Here is a 24,389-nt window from a genome sequence, read left to right as displayed (position 1 = left end):
TCGTGTCCTTGGAACTTTAAGACGGCTTACGCCTTTCCTCCTCTTCCGTCATCTTGAAGTTTTTCCTCAGATTCCTAAGGGAACAAGTTAAAATACTGGCAGTATTACCTTATTGGCCGAAGAGGCCTTGGTTCCCACTAGCCTTGAACCTCAGTGCGACTCCTCCTATCAAGATTCCTCCCTTCCTGCAGTTGTTGATCCAGGGCAGGCTAATCCATCCAGATCCCCAAAAATTTGATCTTCGAGTATGGAGGTTGAAAGGATGAGGTTTGAGTTGTTAGGATGTTCCCAGGAAGTCATACCCACCTTGCTGACAACCCGGAAACAAGCAACCAATGCAATATATGCTAAGATTTGGGACAAGTTCCTATCTGGTTTTGATCCAGTCTCTCCTACTACTGTTGATATTTTGAGTTTTCTTCAAACAGGTTTCAATTTGGGTCTCAGCCAGAGTTCCCTTAATGTACAAGTGTCTGCAATCTCTGCAGAAACCAGCACAAGGTGGGCAGAAGATCCTCTAGTGGTCACATTTCTCAAGGGTGTACTGAAGATGCACCCTCCAACCAGGTGTTCCTTTCCGAAGTGGGATCTTCCTCTAATACTGTACACACGACCAGACTTTCCGGCAGACTAAGTCCGACGGGATCAGTCTGTCGGACAATCTGATCGTGTGTGGGCTAGTTCGATTGTTTTTCAGGAAAAAAATCTGACGGACCTAGAAATAGAACATGTTTAAAATCTAACCGACGGACTCAATACCGACAGACTAAAAATCGGGAAAACTGTTCGTCTGTGTGCTAGTCCGACCGACCAAATATGACGCAAGGACAGCAATTGGCTACTGGCTATTGAACTTCCTTGTTTAGTCCCATTTACGTCATCACGTTCAAAATGAACGGACTTTCGAACGGACTTGTGTGTGGCCAAGTCCATTTGTTCGGAAATTCTGTCGGACCTCCGCCGAAAGTCTGTCGGGAAGACCGTCAGACCCAGTCCGTCGAAAAGTCCAGTCGTTTGCATGCGGCATAAGACTTATCCGCTCACCCATTTGCACCGGTAGATAAAATCTCAATTTGGAATCTATCCGTGAAAACAACCTCTCTCCTGGCTATCACATCCGGCAGGAGGATTTCGGAGCTTCACTCCCTGGGAGTGGGAGATGAACACATTTCCTTTTTTCCATACAGGGTAGAACTTCACTCTCTCTGAGGGTTCACACCTACAAGTCACCACAACGCAAATCTATCGGAACCATAGGCATTACCAGTCTTTTCTGACCCACAATCAAGCTCCTGTCATAAATTAGATATCTCCAAAGTTCTCAGGGCCTACTTGGAAGCCACAGCAAATTTTAGGTACTCCGACAAACTTTTCATCATCCCATGAGGCAAGAATAGAGGAAGGGAGGCTCACCCCAAAACCTTGGCCTCTTGGGTTGTCAAATTAATACAAAAAGCTTACAGGGTGAAGAACTTGGATCCTCCGGCTCAGGTGAATGCTCATTCAACGAGAGTGGTATCAGCCTCTTGGGCAGCGAGGGCAAATGTTTTTCTTGAAAAACACCACCACTTTTCTTAAACATTATCGTATTGATCCTGGTGCTCTTACAACAGTAGAGTTTGGGAGAAAAGAGCTTCATGCCGCTATGTCTGTGTCTAATTAAAGTTTTTTTTTTTGTTAAAGCATTAAAACCCACCCATGTGAGCTAGTTATTTATCACAGGTATGCTGCCATGGAGCCACCAGGAAAACAAAATATTATATCATACTTACCCTAATTTTCTTTTCCTGGTCCCTATCCATGGCAGCATAAGCTCCCACCCTCTGTATTCTATATGACAAAGAATGTTGGGGGAGGGGCTATGCCCTTTAACTTATTCACTAGTCCTGAAGGAGGAGTAGTGGGGGAGGTATGCTACCATGGATAGGCACCATGAAAGGAAAATTAAGGTAAGTATGATACAATTTTCCGTTTTTTAAACACGTGCAAAAGAAAAAGAAAAAAAACAGCTCTGGCAGCGAAAAGGTTAATAGGAAGAAGAAACACATTGGAAAAGGCTGATGGACAAAACAATCAGAGATATAGGTAGATCTAGAGTTTGGTAAAATTCTGAAATTACCATCTCCTCTCTGCCTCCCAAGTCTCTTTATTTTTAATTGAGGTCTCCCAATATGTTAAATTATTAGGCAGCATTAAACAGCAGATAGACCAGGCTCAGGGTAAATGTACAGCAGGCTGCATGAATCTGTAGGTAATTGCAACATATCGTTTTTATTGAGAGAAAACTCTGCTTATTCCATTTTTTTATTTTTTATTCTATGCTCGAGGTTTGTGACAAGTTTATTTCAGGACCCATTCATACGTCTGTCATGTGTTACCAATTGCACATTAAAGAGCTATTAAACCCAAAACCCCCAAAAATGTATATATTGCAGCTTACCAATCATTAGATGGGATGGTTGTAGTTGTATTTTTAGGATTTTTTTCCCTCTGTTTTCACCTGGTGATCTAGCCAGTAACCTATCACCTCTATTACCGACATTCTGAATTAATGATCACAGGGGCACCTTTGGACAGCAGCACTATTAATCTGGGGGTTACTGTTAGATGGATTTAACAGATTTAGATACACTAACAAATTAAAGCTGAACCCCAGCTAACATTTTATAAGCAGTTACAGCAATTTGTTCCTTTTGGGATTAAGGTTTTACGTAAATAAAAACTGATTATTTTAAGCACCCTTGTCAGTGTTAAATGGGTTTGTCTTAACCCTGTAACTTGCTACATCTGCAGGACAGATTTTTCTGTTAAAAAACAACAAACTTACTGGCCAGATCACCAGGTGAATATAAAGGAAAGATCCTTAAAAAGGAAAACAAATGCAGCCATCACATCTAAGAATTGGTGAGCTGCAATATTATAAACATTTGCTTTTGAATTTAATAACACTTTAATGTTCTTTATTTCATACATTAAGTCTAAGTTCACACCTATGCGGCTGTGTTTGATGCTTTTTTTTAGGTACGTTTTTCAGTGCATTTTGCGTTTTTAAACCAGCGTTTTTTCATGCGCTTTTGCATGCAGTTTTCATACATTTTGTGTTTTAAGTTTTTTCTTCTCTTTAACTACTTAACGACTGCACTATAGCTGAATGACGGCTACAGCGTGGCTCGATAAGTCTGGGAGGGCGTACATTGACATCCTCACACAATCTTGCTCCTGCTCCCCTGGGGCACGCACCCGGGAACATCCGTGTATCACGGATCATGGTAAATGGCTGCTGACAGCGGGCGTTTACCACATGATCGCTCAAATGACAGAGCGATCACTTGTAAACAAACCAGCGTCACGTCCGGTTCCTCTCTCCCCTCTCTGTACAGATCTACTGCAGTGCTGTGGGCTGGATGTGTAGTGCCCACAGTGCTGAATTGTGCCCACTCCATCTATAATGAGCCCATCCATACAGAGCCAGCCATCCATCCATCCATACTTAGCCAGCCATCCATCCATCCATGCTCAGCCAGCCATACTCAGCAATACTCATCCATGCTCAGCCATCTATCCATTCTCAGCAATACTGATCCATCCATCCATCCATACTCGGCAATACTCATCCATCCATCCATGCTCAGCCATCCATCCATACTCAGCAGAACTCATCCATGCTTATCCATCCATCCGTACTCAGCAATACTCATCCATCCATCCATATTCAGCCAGCCATCCACCCCCTTCCATACCCATCCGTACCCAGCCATCCCATCCGTACTCAGCCGTAACCGGCTTTACCTGGCCGTATCCAGAAGTACTCAGCCATACTCATTCATGCCATCCATACTCAGCCTTCCCCATCCACGGCTCATCCATCCCCATTCATGCTCATCCATGCTACATCAGTTTTCATCCATGCCACATCCATCCCACTAGTGTTCCTCACAAAAGTGTAATAGGTAGTCAAATTAGATTTGACATTTATACCCCTAGAACTCCTGATGGTGCTCCCTGCATGTTGGGCCTCTCTATGTGGCCAGTCTGTCTAAAAGTCTCACACATGTGGTATCGCCATACTCGGGAGGAGTAGGCAAATCTATTTTAGGGTATAATTTTTTGTATATACATGCTATGTGTTATAAATATTGTATAAATGGACAACTTTGTGTAAAAAAAAAAGCGTTTTCATTTCTTTACACATTTTCCAGAAACTTGTAGAAAAAAGACATGTTCAAAAGACTCACTATGCCTCGTAGATTATACCTTGGCTTGTTTTCTTTCCAAAATGGGGTAATTTTTGGGGCGTTTTAATTGTCCTGGTGCTCCAGGGCCTTCAAAAGTGTAAGATAGTAAGGTAGTCAAGAAATGATATGTTATAATTTATGCTCTAAGAATGCCTGACGGTGCTCCCTGCATGTTGCGCCATTGTATGTGGCCAGACGGTATAAAAGTCTCAAACATATGGTATCGCCATACTCAGGAGGAGTAGTAGAATGTTTTTTGGGGTGTAATTTGTGCTATGCATATGCTGTGTGTGAGAAATAACCTGCTAATATAACAATTTTGGGGAAAAAAAATCTTGATTTTGCAAAGAATTGGGGGAAAAAATGACAACTTCAAAAAACTCACCATGCCTCTTACTAAATACCTTGGAATGTCTACTTTCCAAAAAGGGGTCATTTGGGGAGTATTTGTACTTTCCTGGCTTGTTAGGGTCTCAAGAAATGAGGCTGTCAGTACATCAGGTGTGATCAATTTTCAGAGATTGGCACCATAGCTTGTGGACGCTATAACTTTCACAAAAAACAAATAATATACACCCATTTGGGTTATTTTTACCAAAGAAATTTAGTGGCATGTTGGCCAAAATTTATGAAGAAAAATTACCAACTAGCAAAATTTTATAACAAAAACTAAGAATTTTTTTTTTTTTTTTTACAGAATTTTCGGTATTTTTTATTTTATACCACAAAAAATAAAAAACCCAGAGGTGATTAAATACCACCAAATGAAAACTCTATTTATGTGGAAAAAGGACAAAAAAATCATATAGGTACAGTGTTGCATGACTGAGTAATTGTCAATCAAAATGTGAGAGCACCGAAAGCTGAAAATTGGTCTGGTTAGGAAGGGGATTTAAGTGCCCAGTGATCAAATGGTTAAATGCACTGTAAAACACATTGCATGAAGCTGGTTGCTAAGGCGGGGTTGGGAAGCTGGCCACCACGTCCCTAACAACCCATGAGTCATCAGCTGTCAGTGTGGTTCCTGCTAAAAGCTGGATTGAAAACAAAATAAAATAAAATTGCCAGCAAAAACATTTGCTAAAAAAAATGCAGTGTGGTCCCCCCCCCCCCCCCAGGTCCATACCAGGCCCTTATCAGGTCAGGAAAGGGAGGGGACGAGCGAGCACCCCCCACCCCACAACACCTTGCCACCATGTTAATGAGGATAAGGGCCTCTTCCCAACAACCCTTGTCTGGTGGTTGTCAAGGTCTATGGGCAGAGGGCTTATTGAAATCTGGAAGCCCCTTTAACAAGGGGACTCCCAGATCCCAGCCCCTCACCCTATGTGAATGCGTATCGAGTACATCATACCCCTACACATTTACCAAAAAAGTTGTGAAATATTAAAAAAGAACAAGAGCCAGTTTTTGACAATTCCTTTATTAGCAAAATAGCTCTGAGCTGCCGTCTCTCCCGATGTCCTCTCTCCCGGTGTCGTCTCTCCCAGGGTCATCTCTCCCGGTGCCCTCACCTTCTTCTGTTGCAGTTTTCTCTCCGTGCTGTCATCTCCCAGTGTTGTCTTCTTCCTGCTCCTCGTGTCATCGCCGATGTCTTCTTTTTCTTCCTTACCGTTGCAGGTTACCCACTAAAAAGGGGTTCCCTTGTTAAAAGGGGCTTCCAGATTCCTGTAAGATCTCCGCCTGCAGTCCTCAACAACGACTGTGCAAGGGTTGTTGGGAAGAGGCTCTTGTCCTCATCAACATGGGGGCAAGGTTTTTTTTTTTGGCATGGGGGTCTCCTCCGAATCCATACAAGACCCGAAGGGCCTGGTATGGAACTGGGTGGGGATCCCATGCCGTTTTTTTTTTTTTGCAATTGTTTTTTGCCAGCAAATTTTTTTTTAAATTCAGCTTTCAGCAAGGAACCCCGCTGACAGCTGATGACTCATCGGTTGCTAAGGACGTGGTGGCTTCCCAGACCCTTGCTTAGCTACCAGCTATATACAGTAGTAAAATAAGAACCACAAAATGCAAAACACTTCGAAAATCTCATCACAAATGCACGACTTGCATTTCTGGTGCAGCTCCATTGAAGTCTATTAGCTGCAAATCGTGGGAAAAAGAGTCTCCGACCCTTTCCAAAAACGCACCAGCGCAAAATGCATGTAAACTAGTACCATAGGAAATTATGTTAAATGGACTATAGTGTGTTTGCAAACTGCAAAACACACTAAAAAACAAACACATAGGTGTGAACGTAGGGTTAGCCAGACCCTTCATTTTCTCTCTTTTTTCTGCAAAAACAACACACAGCAATGAACAGTGGTGTGATATGGTTCACTTCAACTCAACTGCATTGGAGTGCAATTCAATAGAAATCTGCATACCTCACCACATTTTACAGAGTGTTACCGCAATGCAACAATGTGAATTAGCCCTAAGGGTCAGGCCTTATCCAGGGTTTTGCAGACATGTTTGTTAGCTACAATAAAAGTAAAGTACTTTTTCTGGATATTTTATAAATATTGCATTTAATTGCACATTGTAGATTTGCAGCTGTGCAGTGATGTTCAGAATAAGTTATAATACTACTGTATACTTTAAGCACATATTAAAAAAAAAAATCACATTTTCAGTTTAAAAAATATTGATCATTCTTTCTGCTGATCAGTGTATTCTATGATTTTTTGACATCAGGATGCTAGATAGAGTATAAATGCTTTTAGACCAATGTTTATGTAATCTCTTATAATATGTAATCTCTCTATAGTTGTAATACTATTTTAATTTTTGTATCCTCTGTTTAGCCTTACTGCATATTATTCAGGATCAACGTGTCTCAATGGGGATGAATGGAAACCTTTATTTTTCCAATGTGAAAGTGACAGATCACCATCCCGATTACATCTGCCATGCCCAGTTTATTGGAGCCAGAACTATTGTGCAGAAGGAGCCCATTGATCTCAAAGTCAAACCAAGTAAATATATGTTTCTATTGTTGTTCTTCAGTTTTTGGAAGGATGCATGTGTTAAGTAATATTTGGGGTGAACGTGTATAGGCTATCATGAGACAGAAACAAACAATATTTTAAAGAGCAAAAGTCTATATAATAATTATAAAAGAATTGACTTTTACTTTTTGGGAATTTGACATTTGCATTATGGTACACTGATGTACGCTTGCTTTGGCTGCTATGTACAGTAGTGTTGTAACTGCATTGAGGTTACCATGCACAGCCCTAAGTGTATTTAATATATATTAATATAATATACCAATCACATGTCCATGTTTAACTAATGATGCATTGTAATAAAAATACCATGTCTTATGCTTTACTTAATTTACTCCTTTGCGATGTAATCATCATTGATTGGACTGGAAATTCGTCCAATATACAGCCATTTTTTACCATGATTCGGTATTCCATATTCACTCAATATCAGTCGTTTTTGTCCACTTTCTAATGAGTTTCACTTTTTTTAAATAAGATCCGACTATATGAAAATGTTATCAAACATTATTCGCCTAGAATCTATTCATTATTGAGAAAGTCTTTACTGTGCTATTCCTGCTTATAGCTCAGTGAAAGTAAATTCATTCAGAAATTCCCTCAACATTAGCATATTTTCATTTTTTACAATATTTAAAGGGCAACTCCACTTTTGTGGAGAAAAAAATGCAAATAATAATAAAAAAAAAATAGCATATACAATTGCTAAACAAGCCATATTGTAATTCATTGCTATTGAAAATCACATTTACTTTTCAATCGTGCTGTAGGTTTCTCTAAAATTCAATGTAATATTGGAACCTGGAGGCATTCGGTATACTGTTGGTGCATTGAAATCCCCCCTAGAAATGTAATTTCCTGCTTATGTGATTGGCTTACTGATTTCCCTAGAAGTCTGCACTAAGATAAGTCATATTTTAGGCATCCTCTGCAGCAAACATTTTATTTTAAGGGATTCAGACCCTGCAGTTTTCCACATTAAAACTCTGCAAGTCACTCCTATTCACTGTGCATATTGATATAAACAGGCAGCTTCTCCTTCAGAGCAACAAAATCCTTGCAATGCACAACCACTATTCCCTTGTTTGCAGTGGAGATCAGTTATTGAGCATTTTACAGTGCTTATTTGTTTTGGAGATACAGATTGTTTGCATATTTAATGTGCTTTTTTAACTGTAAAGAAAAAACCTAATCACCCACTTCTCTTTCAATAGCATAGACCCCAGCACACCAGGCATGCGGGCTGGGTAAGCATAAATAGGGAAACTGATACCAACCCGCATTCTCTTCAGTAGTGTTTGTGTGTGGGTGCTTTGAGAGCAGTTTGCCTTAGGCTCCATTCACATCTAGGCAATTCTGCCTGCGATCCCGATTTGCGGCAAATCGTATGATGCCTGTGCGATCCCCGTCACTTCCAATGGCACCCGCGCGAGTCAATTTTGCCACGATTGTCCCCCAACGAATTACGAAAAAATACTTTGACACCTCCTTTGGTCATAAAACCCCCTCTCTGCTTTAGCCCTCGAGTCATTCTGCCTAGTGTCAGCACATAAGTAGATTTTTTGCTCCCCTGGGTCCTTGGCAAAGGGATCCAAAACCTTCAAGGTCACTGTGGGAGGCACCAAGCATCCCTGGCACCAGAAGACCCCCAAACCCAAGGATAAGTCCTCCTTAGCATGAGCACTTGCTCCACCCATTTCCAGGGTGGGGGTCGCCTTTGCTGGTTTCCTGACCCATGGGTCCATTGAGAACTGTGAACAGATTGGAGTAAAACCCCCTGAACCGCTCTGACTCAGGCACCAGGATAATCGCTCCCCAAAGGAGAAGATCCTGCACAGGGCCAAGAGCTACAGACTGGAGGAAAAAAATCAGTTTGGCAGAAAGGAAAGCAATTCTAATTCTGTAGCCAGACAGAATGATTTTGTGCACCCACTTGTCATGAATGGAAGCTATGCCTCCCAAGTATAGGGATAACACATGAGAGACTTTATCACAGCCTAGTGACATAGAGGGCCTAAAATCCAAGAAGCCCCTTTGGGCTTTTAAGGAGCACACATTACATGTAAATTATGCATCTAATTTCTTGACTATCTATTGGAAGCCCTGGAGCACAAGGATGGTGGAAACACCTACCCACCTAAATTACCCGATTTTGAAAAGCAAACACTCCAAGCTATTTTCTAAGAGGAATAATAGGGTTCCTTTTACTATTACTATTTTTGTTAAAGCTCAATTGAACAAGCTGAAGTTAGTAAAGTCAGTAGCTAATTGGCTCCCATGCACAGCTGCACCAGATTTTGCACTCTCCAATTTTAGCAAATCAACCCCAATGAGTCTTTTGAAAATTAGATTTTTTGCCACACATTTTTGGAAATATATCTATATATATCTATCTATCTATCTATATATATGACCAGAGCACTTTTTGCGATACAGCACTGCGTCAATTTAACTGACAAGTGCGCGGTCGTGCACTGTACCCAAATATAAAATAAAATTGACATAATTTTTTTTTCCACAAATAGAGCTTTCTTTTGGTGGTATTTGATCATCTCGGCGGTTTTTATTTTTTTGCGCTATAAACAAAAAACAGCGACAATTTTGAAAAAAAAAAACAATGTTTTGTTCTCAGTTTAGGCTGATATGTATTCTTCTACATATTTTTGGTAATAAAAAGCGCAATAAGCTTATATTGATTGGTTTGCACAAATGTTATAGCAGTTACAAAATAGGGGATAGATTTATGGCATTTTTATTATTATTTTTTTGTTACTAGCATTGGCAGCAATCTGCAATTTTTATCGTGACTGCGACATTATGGCGGACACATCGGACACTTTTGACACATTTTTGGGACGATTGACAATTATACAGTGATCAATGCTATAAAAATGCACTGATTACTGTATAAATGTCACTGGCAGGGAAGGAGTTAACACTAGGGGGCGATCAAGGGGTTAACTGTGTTCCCTGACTATGGTCTAACTGTAGGTGGAGGGGAGTGACTATACGAGATCGTGGTTCCTAGGTATTAGGAACTCATGATCTGCATCTCCTCTCAGAAAAGAACAGGCATTTGTGTGTTTACAGGGTGGCTTTAGCCAATTATGTCTCAGGGGGTTTAATACACACCCCACACTATATAAGGTCGCCTGTATGGCGGCCTTGAGTAGTGTGTTGCGGTGGCAGAGAGAGATAGACAGAGAGACAATGTCATTTGATTTAAGTTAGATAGACTAGGCAGGCAAGTCAGTTAGCTTCAGTTACAGTGTAGAGGATATATATGTATCCCAAGTGTGTTGTGTGTGTGTGTGTGTGTGTGTGTGTGTATATATATATATGTATATATATATATATATATATATATATATATATATATATATATATATATATATATATATATATATATATATATATATATGCACTGTATTCAGTTTAGCTAGATCTGTTCCTGTTATTCTCTTCATAATATACTGACAGGCAGAGAGCTGCACTATTTTCACTTAGTATACTGTGTCCTTTGCACAGTGTGCACCTAAAGCTTTACCTGAATACAATTGCCGGCATTCTCCTAAAAATACAGGCAGGGAGCTGCAGTAGTTTGTTATAGGGTCCATTGCACGGTGTGCACCTAAAGCTTTACCTGAATACAATTGCCGGTGTCCTCATACAAATACAGGCAGGGAGCTGCAGTATTTTGTTTTAGTGTCCTTTGCACAGTGTGCACCTAAAGCTTTGCCTGAATACAATTGCCGGTGTTCTCATACTAATAATACTACAGGCAGGCAGTTGATTCTGCTAGCTGCAGTAAAATCAGTATATATATACGTCCCAGCTTTCTGCAGCTACATCTCCCTGCAGGCCATTAGTATATATGGAAGGCCAACAAGGAGAGGCAGACAGTCATGAGCCAATAAAAGAGGGCAAGCAGGCTCTGTGTCTAGAGGCAACGTTGCTGGACACGGTGCATCCTCATCAGCACGTGGCCGTGGGACACACTCGTCCTTTTTTTCAGCAGCTGGCCGTGTTGAGCCGCAACATGCCGAATACTTGGTAGAGTGGATGACCAAGCTATCCCCATCTTCCTCTTCCTCTCTCACCCAGGCTCAGGGTACTTTGTCTGGCAAAGCAGCTGCCAACGCGGCCTCTTACCTTGGCTCAATGACATCAGTCACTCCTTCCCTAGCCCCACCATGTCCTCCTGAGGAGTCCCCCGAACTATTTGATCACTGTGTTGGGTACATGCTCCAAGAGGATGCCCAGTGTTTTGAAGGCTCTGATGATGATACCCAGCTAGGGGAAGGCAGTAATGTGAGCCCAGAGAGAGGGGGTGCCCAAGAAGGACAGCAATCTGGCAGTCATGTTCCCCCAGCTGCAGCATACTGCCAGATTTGCTCCAGTGATGAGCAGGGAGGGGATGATGAGGTCACTGACTCCACATGGATGCCTGACTCCACATGGGAGAGAGGAGGAGGAGGCACATCTTCAACAAGGCAGGATGCCCTCCAGGGCCAGCTTAAGGACAGCACACTGACTGCATCACACAGCAAAGGTCCACATGTGCAGGGTGCTGCTGTCTCTACGCGTTATTCCAAGTTATAAGTTCTTTGGTGTGGGCCTTTTTTGAGACGAGTGCATCAGATCGCACCGCTATTTGCAACATATGTCTCAATCGTATCTCGTGTTGCCAAAACATCAGCCGCTTTGGCACCACATGCTTGACCAGACATATGTCGACCTGCCATGCAGTTCATTGGCAAGCGTACCTAAAAGACTCACACCAAAGAACAAAGCAGACCTCTCCTTGCTCCTCATCAGCTGGGATCTCCAACCCCACTATACCTTCAGTCCTCTCTGAAACCTGCACTGAGAGGAATGAAGGTTTAGAATTAGGTGTGTCACAGCCAAGTACTTGCCGGCAATCTGCTATCGGTACACCGACATCAGATTGTACCAGGCAAATTTCCTTGCCTTAGCTGCTGCACCGCCGAAAGAAGTTCACTCCCAGCCATCCACAGGCACCACGGTTGAATGCTAGCTTGGCTAAATTGCTAGCCCTTCAACTGCTGCCCTTTCAGTTGGTAGACTCTGCCCGCTTCCGCGAGTTTGTGGAATGTGCGGTTCCTCAGTGGCAGGTTCCCAAATGCCACTTTTTCGCACAGAAGGTGATTCCAGCTCTCTACCGGAATGTGGAAGGCAATGTCTTGGCCTCGCTGGACATGGTGTCAGCGATAAGGTGCATATTACCGCTGACTCATGGTCCAGCAGGCATGGACAGGGACGTTACCTATCTTTCACAGCGCATTGGGTTACTCTGCTGGCAGCTGGAAAGGATGCAGGACAAGGTGCAGTAGTGTTGGAGGTTGTTCCACCACCATGCCTCCAAAATGCTACTACTGCGTGGAATAATGGACAGGGCACTCAGCATCAGCAGCAGTCTTTAAGGGATAATTTACAGTCCCAAGAAACCCATGATTTACAGTCCCAAGAAACCCACTTGTACGTGGCTGGGAGGAGGTGGCTGCGGATCATGTCGTCCTTAGTGACCCAGAGGACTACGGACAGCATGCCTCAGATAACCTACGCTGCATGGCCTCCCTGATCCTGCAAAGCCTACGGAAGGATCCTCATATTCAGCAGATCAATGAGAGGGATCATTACTGGCTGGCAACTCTCCTTGATCCACGGTACAAGGGTAAGTTTGCGGACCTTATCTTGTCATCGCAGAGGGAGCAGAGGATGGGACATTTCCAGGAGGCCTTGCAGAAAGGTCTGTGCAACGCATTCCCAGAGACTGGGAGGTTACAAACTCCTGGTCCTGGACAACGTGTTGCTGAGGCTTCGGTCAGTCACAGAAGGAGTGGTGTAGAAGGTGGCCATCTGACCAATGCGTTCAGATAATTTTTTAGTCCGTAGCCCTAAGGTATGATCGTTTCCAGCAACCATCTCCAGCGTCTGATTTACATGGTGCAGGAATACATAGGGGCAAGGTCAGACTTGGACACCTTTCCCACTGAAAATCCTCTGGTTTACTGGGTCTTGAGGATGGATCACTGGCCAGAGCTTGCACAGTATGCAATTGAGCTACTGGCCTATCCTGCATCCAGCGTTCTTTCGGAACACACATTCAGTGCTGCTGGAGGCTTTGTAACCGATCACAGGGTGTGCCTGTCCACCGACTTGGTTGATCGACTGACCTTCATAAAGATGAATCAGTCTTGGATCACCACCAGCTGCCAAGCACCTGAAGCTGATGTAACCAAATGATTTTTTTTGAAATGTCACATCCCTTCAAGACTGCCTATGCTGATGCTGAGTGACTGTCCTGTTATGTTGACTGACTATCCTCTTCCTCCTCAATGATCCTGCTGATAGCTTGGAAGTACATTTTTGGTTCTGGGCGCTGCCACCAGTGGCTAAGGCCCAATTTTTCAGCCCCTGTTTAACAGGGGCGTGTAATTACAATTTTTGATGCAATACTTCAGCAGGGCTCATTCCTGCGCTCCAACTAGCGTTTCTGTGAGGTGTTGCAGTGTTGTGGCACCAGTGCCTAAGGCCCAATTTCTCTTATATTCACAGACTGACACAGCTCCTCTCTTAGACCATTGGGTTGTTACGCCACCTTCAGGGGAGGACTAGGCATGACATGTTAACATGTAATATAAAAACTAGAACTTTCTAGTTCCACCCAAGGGGTGGTCCCTTAGGTAACAACCCCACAGCCTGCCTTGCAGCTTCAGTTTTTTTCTGCCTAGTGAAGGGGAAGGACCTAGGAACCCTGCGGCTTTGCTTTTTGCGCAAGATTAAAGATCCTGTGATCTGCTATCAACAGCCGGCTGGGTGACAGGCTGGATACTCTTATCCTTGTAGTCTCCCCAGCCTGGCCAGCGAGCGTGTGCAGACCAGAGCTCTGCGCTGGATTGGCACGACATGCCTCAGCTCCAGAAGCGTTCGGTGAGCATAAATGCTCCGGGGCACACATATGACTGGGCTACTGATGTCTGCATCACAGTGTGCCGGGCCAGGAGGCACCCCATACTGATCGGAGAGTGGGTCTGTGATGGAATGTCTCCCAGCTCTTCAGGACTGGTAAGTACAGCTCTCCCTGCCTCGATGGGGCTGAGCAGCTGGACATTCCCTGGGAGGTCGATTCGGGGTCCCTCACCTCCTCCTCTTCTCTCCCTGTCCCTTTCTTACCTCCCCCCTTCCCTGTGGGGGATGCTACATGAGCTGCTGAGCGGTGTGTGTGCCATAGACAGGGGCTCTCCGGGGGGCTCTCACCTGGGGGGTACTGCGCTGCCTGTGTCTGTTGATTGCTGTAGCGCTGTTCACCACCATTTATCTGTCTGTTTTGTTCACTTTCCCTCATGGTGTACAATGCTCAGTGTCCATCTTTGGTGGGTCAAAGAGCAGCGTGCTGTCTGACCATTTCCCTGTAGTTTGGAGGCCATTTTCCGTCTTTATGTCCTTTATACTGGACGCTCGGCGGCCATTTTCTTGAAGCCTGAACGCATTTTTGGTCAGTTTCAGCGCCATTTACAGTAGCTCTGCACGGCGCAATGTGGTCACCTATGCGTCTGGGAGCTGACACTGGACACAGGCACTACTAGCTGGACAGCGCAGAACCAGTCAGGGTGGTGAGTCCTACAGGAAAGACAGACCCCCTCAGCCAGCAGCAGTTAGGAGGGTGGGACCATCACTGTTCTAAGTCCCCAGACAGGGTAGGGTCAGCATTGCTTCAGAAACTGGTGTTTCTTCCCCACGAAATCCAGGCAATTGCAACCAGTTTGCCTGCAGACTCTGCAGTGCCTCTGGACGCTTTGTCTGTGGTCCTCAATTCGTTAGTTGCCAAGATGGAGGCAGTGCGTGGGTGCAAAGGTGGTAAAAAACGTCCCCTGCCGCCCGTCCTCTGGGGAGAGCTCTGACGCAGACTCGGGCCCTGCTGAGGCTGGTGACGCCTGCTCGTTTCAGATGACACTGACCAGAACCGATCGGACAGTGCGGATGAGTCCCCTCCCAGGTCCGTGCACGACAAAGCGCTTGTTGGAGCACTTATCACAGCTGTGCGTGATACCCTGAAAATTCAGGAGCCAGCAGATCCCTCTGCTGATGTAGTGCTCCCTTTTGGGTCCCGTAAGCCAGCCCGTTCACCTAAAGCCCCGTACACACGACCGGACTTTTCAACATCCAAAGTCTGACGGAATGATTCCGGCAGACTATTCGATCGTGTGTGGGCTGCAACGGACTTTTGATTCGCAAAAGTCTGACAGACTTTAGAAATGGAACATGCTTCAAATTTTTCCGCCAGAACTCTGCCGGACCCAGAAATCCGCTCGTGTGTGTGCTAGTCTGACTGACTAAAACCGACGCTAGGGCAGCTATTGGCTACTGGCTATGAACTTCCTTATTCGAGTCCAGTCGTACGTCATCACGTTCGAATCCGTCGGAGTTTGGTGTGATTGTGTATGGCCAAGTCCGCTCATTCGGAAAGTCCGTCAGAACTCTGTCAGAACTCCGGCAGAACTCCTTCGAAAGTCTGTCGGACATAAGTCTGGTCGTGTGTATGCGGCATAAGGTGTTCCCGTATCTGACTTATTTTGATAAGTTCATTTACAAGGAATGGGGTCGACCGCAATGGACCTTTTCGGTCCCCAAATACATGGCGGTGTGTTAACCCTTTGAGGAGAGCCTTCTCAAAAAGTGGTCGGCTCCTCCGGTTGTGGACCCCCCAGTATCCAGGTTAAACAAAGTAACCACTATCCCGGTAGAGGGGACTCCTGCCTTTAAGGACCCCACAGACAGGAAGGCCGAGGCAGTGCTTCGTTCCTTGTTTACGGTTGTGGGGTCAACCATGCGACCACTACTGGCATCCGCACTTGTGTCTCAGACACTAACCGAGTCGGCAAAACTTTTGCGCAGCAAATTGGGAGAGCAACAGGCTTCTCCTGTCTGCGTGGAACTAGCACACCAACGAGTGCAAGGCCTGAAGTACATTTGTGACGCAGCCCTACATACCCTTCCTCTGTTATCCAGGGCTTCAGTCTCAGCAGTGATGCTAAGGCGCCTGATTTGGCTAAAATTCTGGTCTGCTGACCAGGCATCCAAAAAAGCCCTGACGGATCTTCCCTTCCTTAGCGACCGGCTCTTTGGAGCCTCATTGGATGACATTATTAAAAATGCCACAGGTGGTAACAGTACGCTACTCCCACAGGCCAGGAAGGCTAAGGAGCCACCCTGTAGGCAAGGGCCCTCATTCTCTGCTCACAAACAGTTTTCAGTCAGTGTCAGTGGGCCTCTCGGCTGTCCGACCAATGGGTCTGCGATCTGATTTCCTCAGGCTACAAGATAGAGTTCCTCTCTTGGCCGCAAAACAGATTCCTCCCCTCCAGCATACCCGTACTCCCGGCTCGCCGGGAGGCCCTAATGGGGGCGGTAAGGGACCTGCTGAGTCGTGGGGTGATAGTACCTGTTCCGGAATCGGAACGTTTCCAGGGATTTTACTCAAACCTGTTTGCATTCCCCAAAAAGGAAGGGGTACATCCAATCTTGGACCTGAAAGCCCTCAATTTCTTTGTAAAAGTACAGAGGTTCAGAATGGAATCAGTTTGCTCAGTATTCGCTGCACTCCATCAAGGGGGCTCCCTGGCGTCCTTAGACATCCAGGATGTGTACCTGCACATACCCATATGCCTTTGGCATCAGAGGTTTCTGCGATTTGCAGTCAGGGAAGCCCACTACCAGTTTGTGGCTCTCCCTTTTGGTTTGACATCAGCCCCCCGACTCTTTACCAAGGTATTGGCTCCTGTTTTGGTGTTGTTGGGGCAACGCGGGATCGTGATCGTGGGATACCTAGACAATCTCCTCCTGAGAGCATCTTCCGCCTCAGAATTAGAGGAGGATGTGGCAATCACCATGCAGACTCTGCAGGAATTTGGTGGCTGTTGAACCTAAAAAAGTCGGTGATCGTACCGAATCAGCGTTTGGGGTTACTGCTGGACTCCATGGAAGCGAGAGTGTTTCTCCCTTTAGACAAGCTGTAGACTCTCAGAGCCGAGGTAAAACTGTTGATGAACTGCAAGTGGTCGTCGCTACACTTCTGCAAGTGTTATTCATGCGAGTTATGGGGCTCATGGTGGCCTCCTTCGAAGCAGTACCGTATGCCCAGTTTCACACCAGAGTCCTGCAGAAGGAGATTTTGACAAAATGGGACAATTCTCCGTTGTCCCTGGATCGGCAGATTCAGGTGAGCGAGTTAGTCAGAGATTCCCTAGTCTGGTGGCTGAGGTCCCCAGCACTTCGGTCCGGGAAGTCGTTCCTACCTCTGAAATGGACAGTGATCACAACGGACGCCAGCCTAACCGGCTGGGGTGGAGTAATGGGAGTTCAGTCGACCCAAGGCCTCTGATTGGTGGAGGAATCCAAGTTGCCGATCAATCTGCTTGAGCCGAGAGCGATCAGGCTATGCCTCTCCACATGGTCAATAAGACTTTGAGGGCGTCCGATCAGGATCCAGTCAGACAATGCCAGGGCGGTGGCATACATCAATCACCAAGGAGGAGCAAGGAGCTCGGCCGCTGCAATGAAGGTCGCTCACATCCTTCAGTGGGCAGAGCAACATGTACTGGCCCTGTCAGCCATTTACATCCCAGAAGTGGAGAACTGGCAGGCAGACTACCTAGGTCTCCAGATGCTGGACCCAGGAGAATGGGCGTTTCATCCGGAGGTGTTCAGGCTACTGTGCCTGCGATGGGACACCCCAGAGGTGGATCTTCTGGCCTCCCGTCTCAATCGGAAGGTGCCGAGATTCGTGTCCAGGACAAGAGATCATTGGGCAGACGCGTCAGACGCGCTGGTGGCTCCGTGGGATCAGTACCAGCTAATCTAGAGCGCCTAGAGGCGATTCAGTTCGCATTGTGCGCTATATAAGTATTTCATTCATTCATTCATTCATCTATGCTTTTCCTCCGCTGAAACTGTTGCCACGTCTGCTCCGCAGAGTGGAGGCCGAGGAGATCTCAGTAATACTGATTGCCCCGGATTGGCCTCAGCGTCCTTGGTACGCAGACCTAGTGCACCTGGTGGCGGACGCCCCTTGGCGACTTCCGTTACTAGAGGACCTTCTGTCTCAAGCTCTGAATCTCCATCCTGCTTTACCATCACTGGTTTTAACGCCATGGCTATTGAGAGCCAGGTGTTGAGGAACCAGGGTCTTTCGCACTCAGTGATTCCAGTTATGCTGAGACCACGGAAATCTTCTTCTCTGAAGATATATCATCTTACCTGGAAGGCCTACATCTCCATGTGTGAGGAGAAAGGATGACATCCATGCTCCTTTTCTATATCCAGCATCCTGCTGTTTTTACAGCAAGTAGTAGACCAGAAATTGGCTTTAAGCACCATTAAAGGACAAATATCAGCTTTTGGCTGTTTTTTTTCAGCGACCCCTGGCATCTCACTCTCTAGTGAGCACTTTTGTTCAAGGGGTCCGGCATGTAGTTCCTCCGGTGCGTCCACCGTTACCCCCCTGGGATCTGAACCTTGTGTTATTGGCGCTTCAAAAACTGCCATTTGAAAATATCAGAGAGATCCCTCTATTGACTCTTTCCCAGAAAGTGGTCTTTCTAGTGGCCATTACTTCGGCTAGGAGGGTTTCGGAACTGGCGGCCTTATCTTGCAAGTCGCCCTATCTGCTTATCCACAAGGATAAGGTGGTGTTGCGTCCGCAACCTTCTTTTCTGCCAAAGGTGGTTTCCACATCAATGAAGACATTGTGTTACCATCTCTGTGTCCGAAACCGCCACATCCTAAGGAGGTGGCCCTTCACTCAGGCTCTGAGGGTGAATTTGTCTGCTACGACTCCCTTTCGGAAGTCAGACTCCTTGTTTGTTTCGGTGGCTGGTCCGAAAAAAGGCAATAGCGGTCTCGTCGGCCACCATTTCCAGGTGGATCAGACAGATTGTAGTACAGTCCTAAGCCTTGAAGGAGCAGGTGCCCCCCTTTCCGCTCACGGCCCACTCCACAAGGGCAATCAGAATATCTTGGGCCTTCCGACATCAAGCGTCTGTCGCTCAAGTGTGTAAAGCGGCAACTTGGTCGTCTGTTCACACTTTTACAAAATTCTACAAGGTAGATGTCAGTGCATCAGCTGATGCCTGTTTTGGCGGCAAGTTATGCAGGCGGCTGTATAATTGCAATTGCACATCATTTTTTTTCCTGTTTTTTGGTAAAAATGCAGTACTTGTAAATGCACTGTAAATGCACTGTTGCATTTGTTACCGCAGTTCTGATGCGGTTTGAAGTTTGTGCCTCTCTGTTGAGGAGCATCCTGTTTTTTTGTGGGTAAAAAAGTTTTAGTTATTCCCACACACTGTCTTTTTGTGGGTAAAGTTTATACTAGTTCCTACATGCCACGGTGGGTCAAGTTTTATGCTGTTTTCCCACCCCTCGTTTTGGCACTGCTTGGGGATGTCCCAATGGTCTAAGAAAGGAGCTGTGTCAGTCGGTGAATATAAAATAGGATTTTTTGTACTCACCGTAAAATCCTTTTCTCTGTAATTCATCGACTGACACAGCACCCGCCCCTCCTATTTTTCTCTACATTATACTGCTTGTTGACGTACTGAAGCTGCAAGGCAGGCTAGAAAGGGGAAACTAGAAAGGGCGGAACTAGAAAGTTCTAGTTTTTACTATTACATATTAACATGTCATGCCTAGTCCTCTCCTGAAGGTGGCGTAACAACCCAATCGTTTAAGCCCTTGTACACACGGTTGGACATTCCAACGGAAGATGTCCGATCGAACCGTGTTGTCGGATAATCCAACCATGTGTGGGCTCCATCGGACTGTTTCCGTCGGAATATCCGACCAACAAAGTTTTAGAGCAGGGCTATACAATTTTCTGACAACATGATCCGATCGGACTTTGTCTGATCGTTTGTAGAGAATTCAGATCGGACAAAGTGCCACGCATGCTCAGATGAAATTCCTAGACCAAAGCTATTGGCTACTAGCCTGAACGTAGTCCCGTCGTAACGAAATAACGTCACCACGTTCTGAACGATCGGATTTTTCGACAACTTTGTCCGACCGTGTGTATGCAACAGTTTCGGACAAAATCCTTCGGACAAAATCCAAAGGATATGGTTGTCAGAATGTCCCACCATGTGTACAAGGGCTAAGAGAGGAGCTGTGTCAGACAGAATTACAGAGAAAAGGATTTTGCGGTGAATACAAAAAATCCTATTTTTTCTGCCCCTGTTCAACAGGGACATGTAATTACAATTCTTAAAGCTAATATTTCACAGCAGGGCCAATTCCTGCGCCCACCAAGAGTAACTGTGAGGGCTTACAGTGTTGTGGCAATACCACCACCACCACCAAAGGCCCACATTTTTTGCCCCTGTTTAACAGGTGCATGTAATTACAATTCTTGATACAATGTTTCACAGCAGGGCCCGTTCCAGCGCCCACCAAGAGAAACTGTGAGGACTTACAGTGTTGTGGCACCAGCACCATCACCACCACCACCACTAAAGGTCCAATTTTTCTACAACTGTTCAACGATGGCATATAATTACAATTCTTGATATAACAGTTCACAGCAGGGTGTTCCAATGCCCACCAAGAGTAACTGTGAGGGCTTACAGTGTTGTGGCAACACCAACACCTTAGGCCCAAATTTCTGCAGAGCATATAGGGCAGGCCCCTACTTTCAAACATCCAACTTACAAACGTCTCCTACTTGCAAACAGAAGGAGACAACAGGAAGTGAGATGAAATCTACCCCTAGAAAGTGAAATTCTCTCCTGTAAGAGATGCTTTATCACCAATCCTAGTTTCACTATAAACCCCAAATTTTCAAAAAAAATTGTCATTGGGACAGAAATTGAGGTGAAATCTTCTGAAGAGGTGTACAGAAAAAAAAATGTTACAGGGGTGATAACCCTTCCCTATGTTTTCCAAAAAGCTTAAAAATAGATTTTTTGACTGGAGCTACACTTTAACAATGTACCAGTTCAAAATTACAAACAAATTCTACTTAACAAACCTACAGTCACTGTCTTGTTTGCACCGCCTGTATACTGCTGTTCAGAGTATATAAGGCCTGGGGGCCCCACGCCTTTCCTTTTTTAAATTTGGGTGCGGGGTTCCCCTTAACCACTTAAGGACCGCCGCATGTAAAAATACGTCGGCAGAATGGCATGTACGGGCACAAGCACGTACCCGTACGTGCTTGCCTTCCAGCGGGTGGGGGGTCCGATCGGACCCCCTCCCGCTGGCTGCGGCAGTCTGTTTTGCTTCAGGAGCAATGGGGGTTGAGGGGATGGCCGTTGGTTTCTGGCCATCCCCTCTCGATCGCTCCTGGCGAATGAGAAGCTTCCCCTGCCTGTGTAGTGTAAACACAGGCAGTGAGGAAGTGATGTCACTCTCCTCGGGGCGGTCTTTTTGACCGGACTGCGAGGAGAGCAGAGATAGTAAGTGCACCAACACTACACTGACACATAGGTACACATAGGCACACAAATCACCCCCCTATCGCCCCCCCTGATTGCCCCTAGAGTTAACCCTTTCACCAGCGATCACCGCATAAGTGTCACTGGTGATGCTGGTTAGCCAGTTAGTTATTTAGGTTCCCCGTCAGGTTTTTATATAGCGTCAGGGACCCCCATATACTACCTAATAAAGATTTTAACCCCCTGATTGCCCCTAGTTAACCCTTTCACCAGGGATCATCGTATAAGTGTTACGGGTGACTCTGGTTAGTTTGCTTTTTATAGCATCAGGGCACCCACCATTTATTACCCAATAAAGGTTTAACCCCCTGATCACTCGGCGGGTGATATCAATTAGGTTTAAGGGTCAGGGTCTGCGTCGCCCCAGGCAGCGCTAGGTTAGTGCCAGTACCGCTAACACCCACGCGCAAAGCATACACCTCCCGTAGTTGTATAGTATCTGAACAGATCAATATCTGATCTGATCAGATCTATACTAGCGCCCCCAGCAGTTTAGGGTTCCAAAAAAACGCATTGTTAGCGGGATCAGCCCAGATACCTGCTAGCACCTGCGTTTTGCCCCTCCGCCCAGCCCACCCAAGTGCAGTATCGATCGATCACTGTCACTTACAAAACACTAAACACATAACTGCAGCATTTGCAGTCAGGCCTGATCCCTGCGATCGCTAACAGTTTTTTTTGGTAGCGTTTTATATTTAAAGCCTGAAGGCGGTGCTTGGTTTTCGGGGTTCACGTACGTGGCTAGGCTCCCAAAAAGTCCCCCACATGTGGTATCCCCGTACTCGGGAGAAGCAGCAGAATTTATTTTGGGGTGTCATTTCACTTATGCCCATGGCATGTGTGAGCAATATACCATTTAGTGACAACTTTGTGCAAAAAAAAAAAAAAAAAGTTTGTAATATTCCCGCAACTTGTGGCAAAATATAAAATATTTCATGGACTTTCATAGCTTGGGGTGTCTACTTTCCAAAATTGGGTCATTTGGGGGGGTTTTGTGCTATTTTGGCATTTTATGGCCTTCGAAACTGTGATAGGTAGTGAGGAGTGAAATCAAAAATTTGCACCCTTAGAAATCCTGAAGTCAGTGATTGGTTTTCGGGGTGCCGTACGTGGCTAGGCTCCCAAAAAGTCCCACATATGTGGTATCCCCGTACTCAGGAGAAGCAGCAGAATATATTTTGGGGTGCAATTCCACATATACAGTATATCTTCCAATGAGAAAACACTGAAAGTATGCCACTTTGCTACAATGTAACATAGTGAGTGTTTAGCTTGCATAACAGTGTAAATTTGCGGTCTCCTCAAAATAACTGAACACACACAGCCATTAATGTCTAAACCGCTGGCAACAAAAGTGAGTAAACCCTTAAGTGGAAATGTCCAAATTGGGCCCAAAGTGCCAATATTTTGTGTGGCCACCATTATTTTTCAGCACTGCCTTAACCCTCTTGAGCATCAGGTTCACCAGAGCTTCACAGGTTGCCACTGAAATCCTCCTCCACTCTTCCATGATGACATCATGGAGCTGGTGGATGTTAACCAATTCAATACATGGCTTTTATACACCCTTCCTTCCCAGACCAATTTTTAGCTTTCAGCACTCTCACACTTTGAATGACAATTACTCAGTCATGCTGCACTGTACCCAAACAAAATTTGTATCATTTTTTTCTTTCTTTGGGTGGTATTTAATCACCGCTGGGTTTTTTATTTTTGCAATATAAGCAAAAAAAGAGAGAAATTTTTGAAAAAAAAACACTTTGTTTAGTTTCTATTGTAAAATTTTGCAAATAAGTAATTTTTCTTTATAAATTTGGGCCAAAATGTATACTGCTACATATCTTTAGTAAAAATAACCCAAATTAGTGGATATTATTTGGTCTCCGTGAAAGTTATAGAGTCTACAAATCATTGAAAAATTATCACACCTGATGTACTGAAGGCCTCATCTCTCTCTCTCATTTCTTGAGACCCTAACAAGCCAGTAAAGTACAAATTCTGTCTAAGACAGTACAACAAGTGCTGTCTCTATCACTAGTACATATTCCAGGTATAGAATAATAGCAGGCGGAACTTTGCAGGTGGATCTACTAGATTCCAAGTTCTACAACAAGTGGGAACAGGTTGTGTTCGGGATGAATGAACCACCTGCAATAGGGGCAGATGCGCTGGCAGGGCCACTGATAGGCCATTACAACTGGCCCTGTTGTACCGGGCCCGACCAGTAAGGGGGCCCGGGCAACCTTAACAGAAAACTAATTAACGTAATGTAAAAAAAAAAACTCTTCCAGCCACCATGACCCAACATCGTCCCCCCCCCCCCCCGGCCACCTATCACGACTGCTTCACACACACCACCCCCAACAGTCCACCCCCCCCCCCCCCGTACTTTTTAATTTTTTATTTTTTTTTACGATGTAGGTGGCGGCAAGGAGAGGGACTATTTCTTCTATTTTGGGCGTGGAAGAATGTCAGAATGTCTCTTCCGCGCCCACTCCTCATGCTGGCTCAAGTCCCGGCCAGCGCGTACTCTGTAGTGTCTTCCCTGGCGTCCCTTCCCCTCTGCTCTGTTCCTCACTCTGCCTGAGAGTAGAAGCAGTGAGGGGAGTGGCGGCGCCGGCGGGAGAAAAAAAAAAAGAAGAAGCTGG

General features: G+C 45.3%; 1 protein-coding gene across 6 annotated transcripts in view; it reads left to right on the top strand.

Annotated features, from left to right (window-relative positions):
- The window catches only part of L1CAM (L1 cell adhesion molecule), a 671,411-nt gene that overhangs the window by 246,075 nt on the left and 400,947 nt on the right, over positions 1 to 24,389 (top strand). For all 6 annotated transcript variants that reach the window (XM_077478852.1, XM_077478851.1, XM_077478850.1 and 3 more), the window contains one exon: positions 7,025 to 7,195. In XM_077478852.1, the coding sequence (XP_077334978.1) occupies positions 7,025 to 7,195 (171 nt within the window). The remainder of the gene's footprint in view (positions 1 to 7,024; positions 7,196 to 24,389) is intronic.

The sequence above is a fragment of the Lithobates pipiens genome, unplaced genomic scaffold (genome assembly GCF_037356315.1).
Source record: "Lithobates pipiens isolate NorthernLeopardFrog02 unplaced genomic scaffold, aLitPip1_a1.2 Scaffold_1, whole genome shotgun sequence".
NCBI classification, from domain to species: Eukaryota; Metazoa; Chordata; class Amphibia; order Anura; family Ranidae; genus Lithobates; species Lithobates pipiens.
This window is presented reverse-complemented; position numbering and strand designations above follow the sequence as displayed.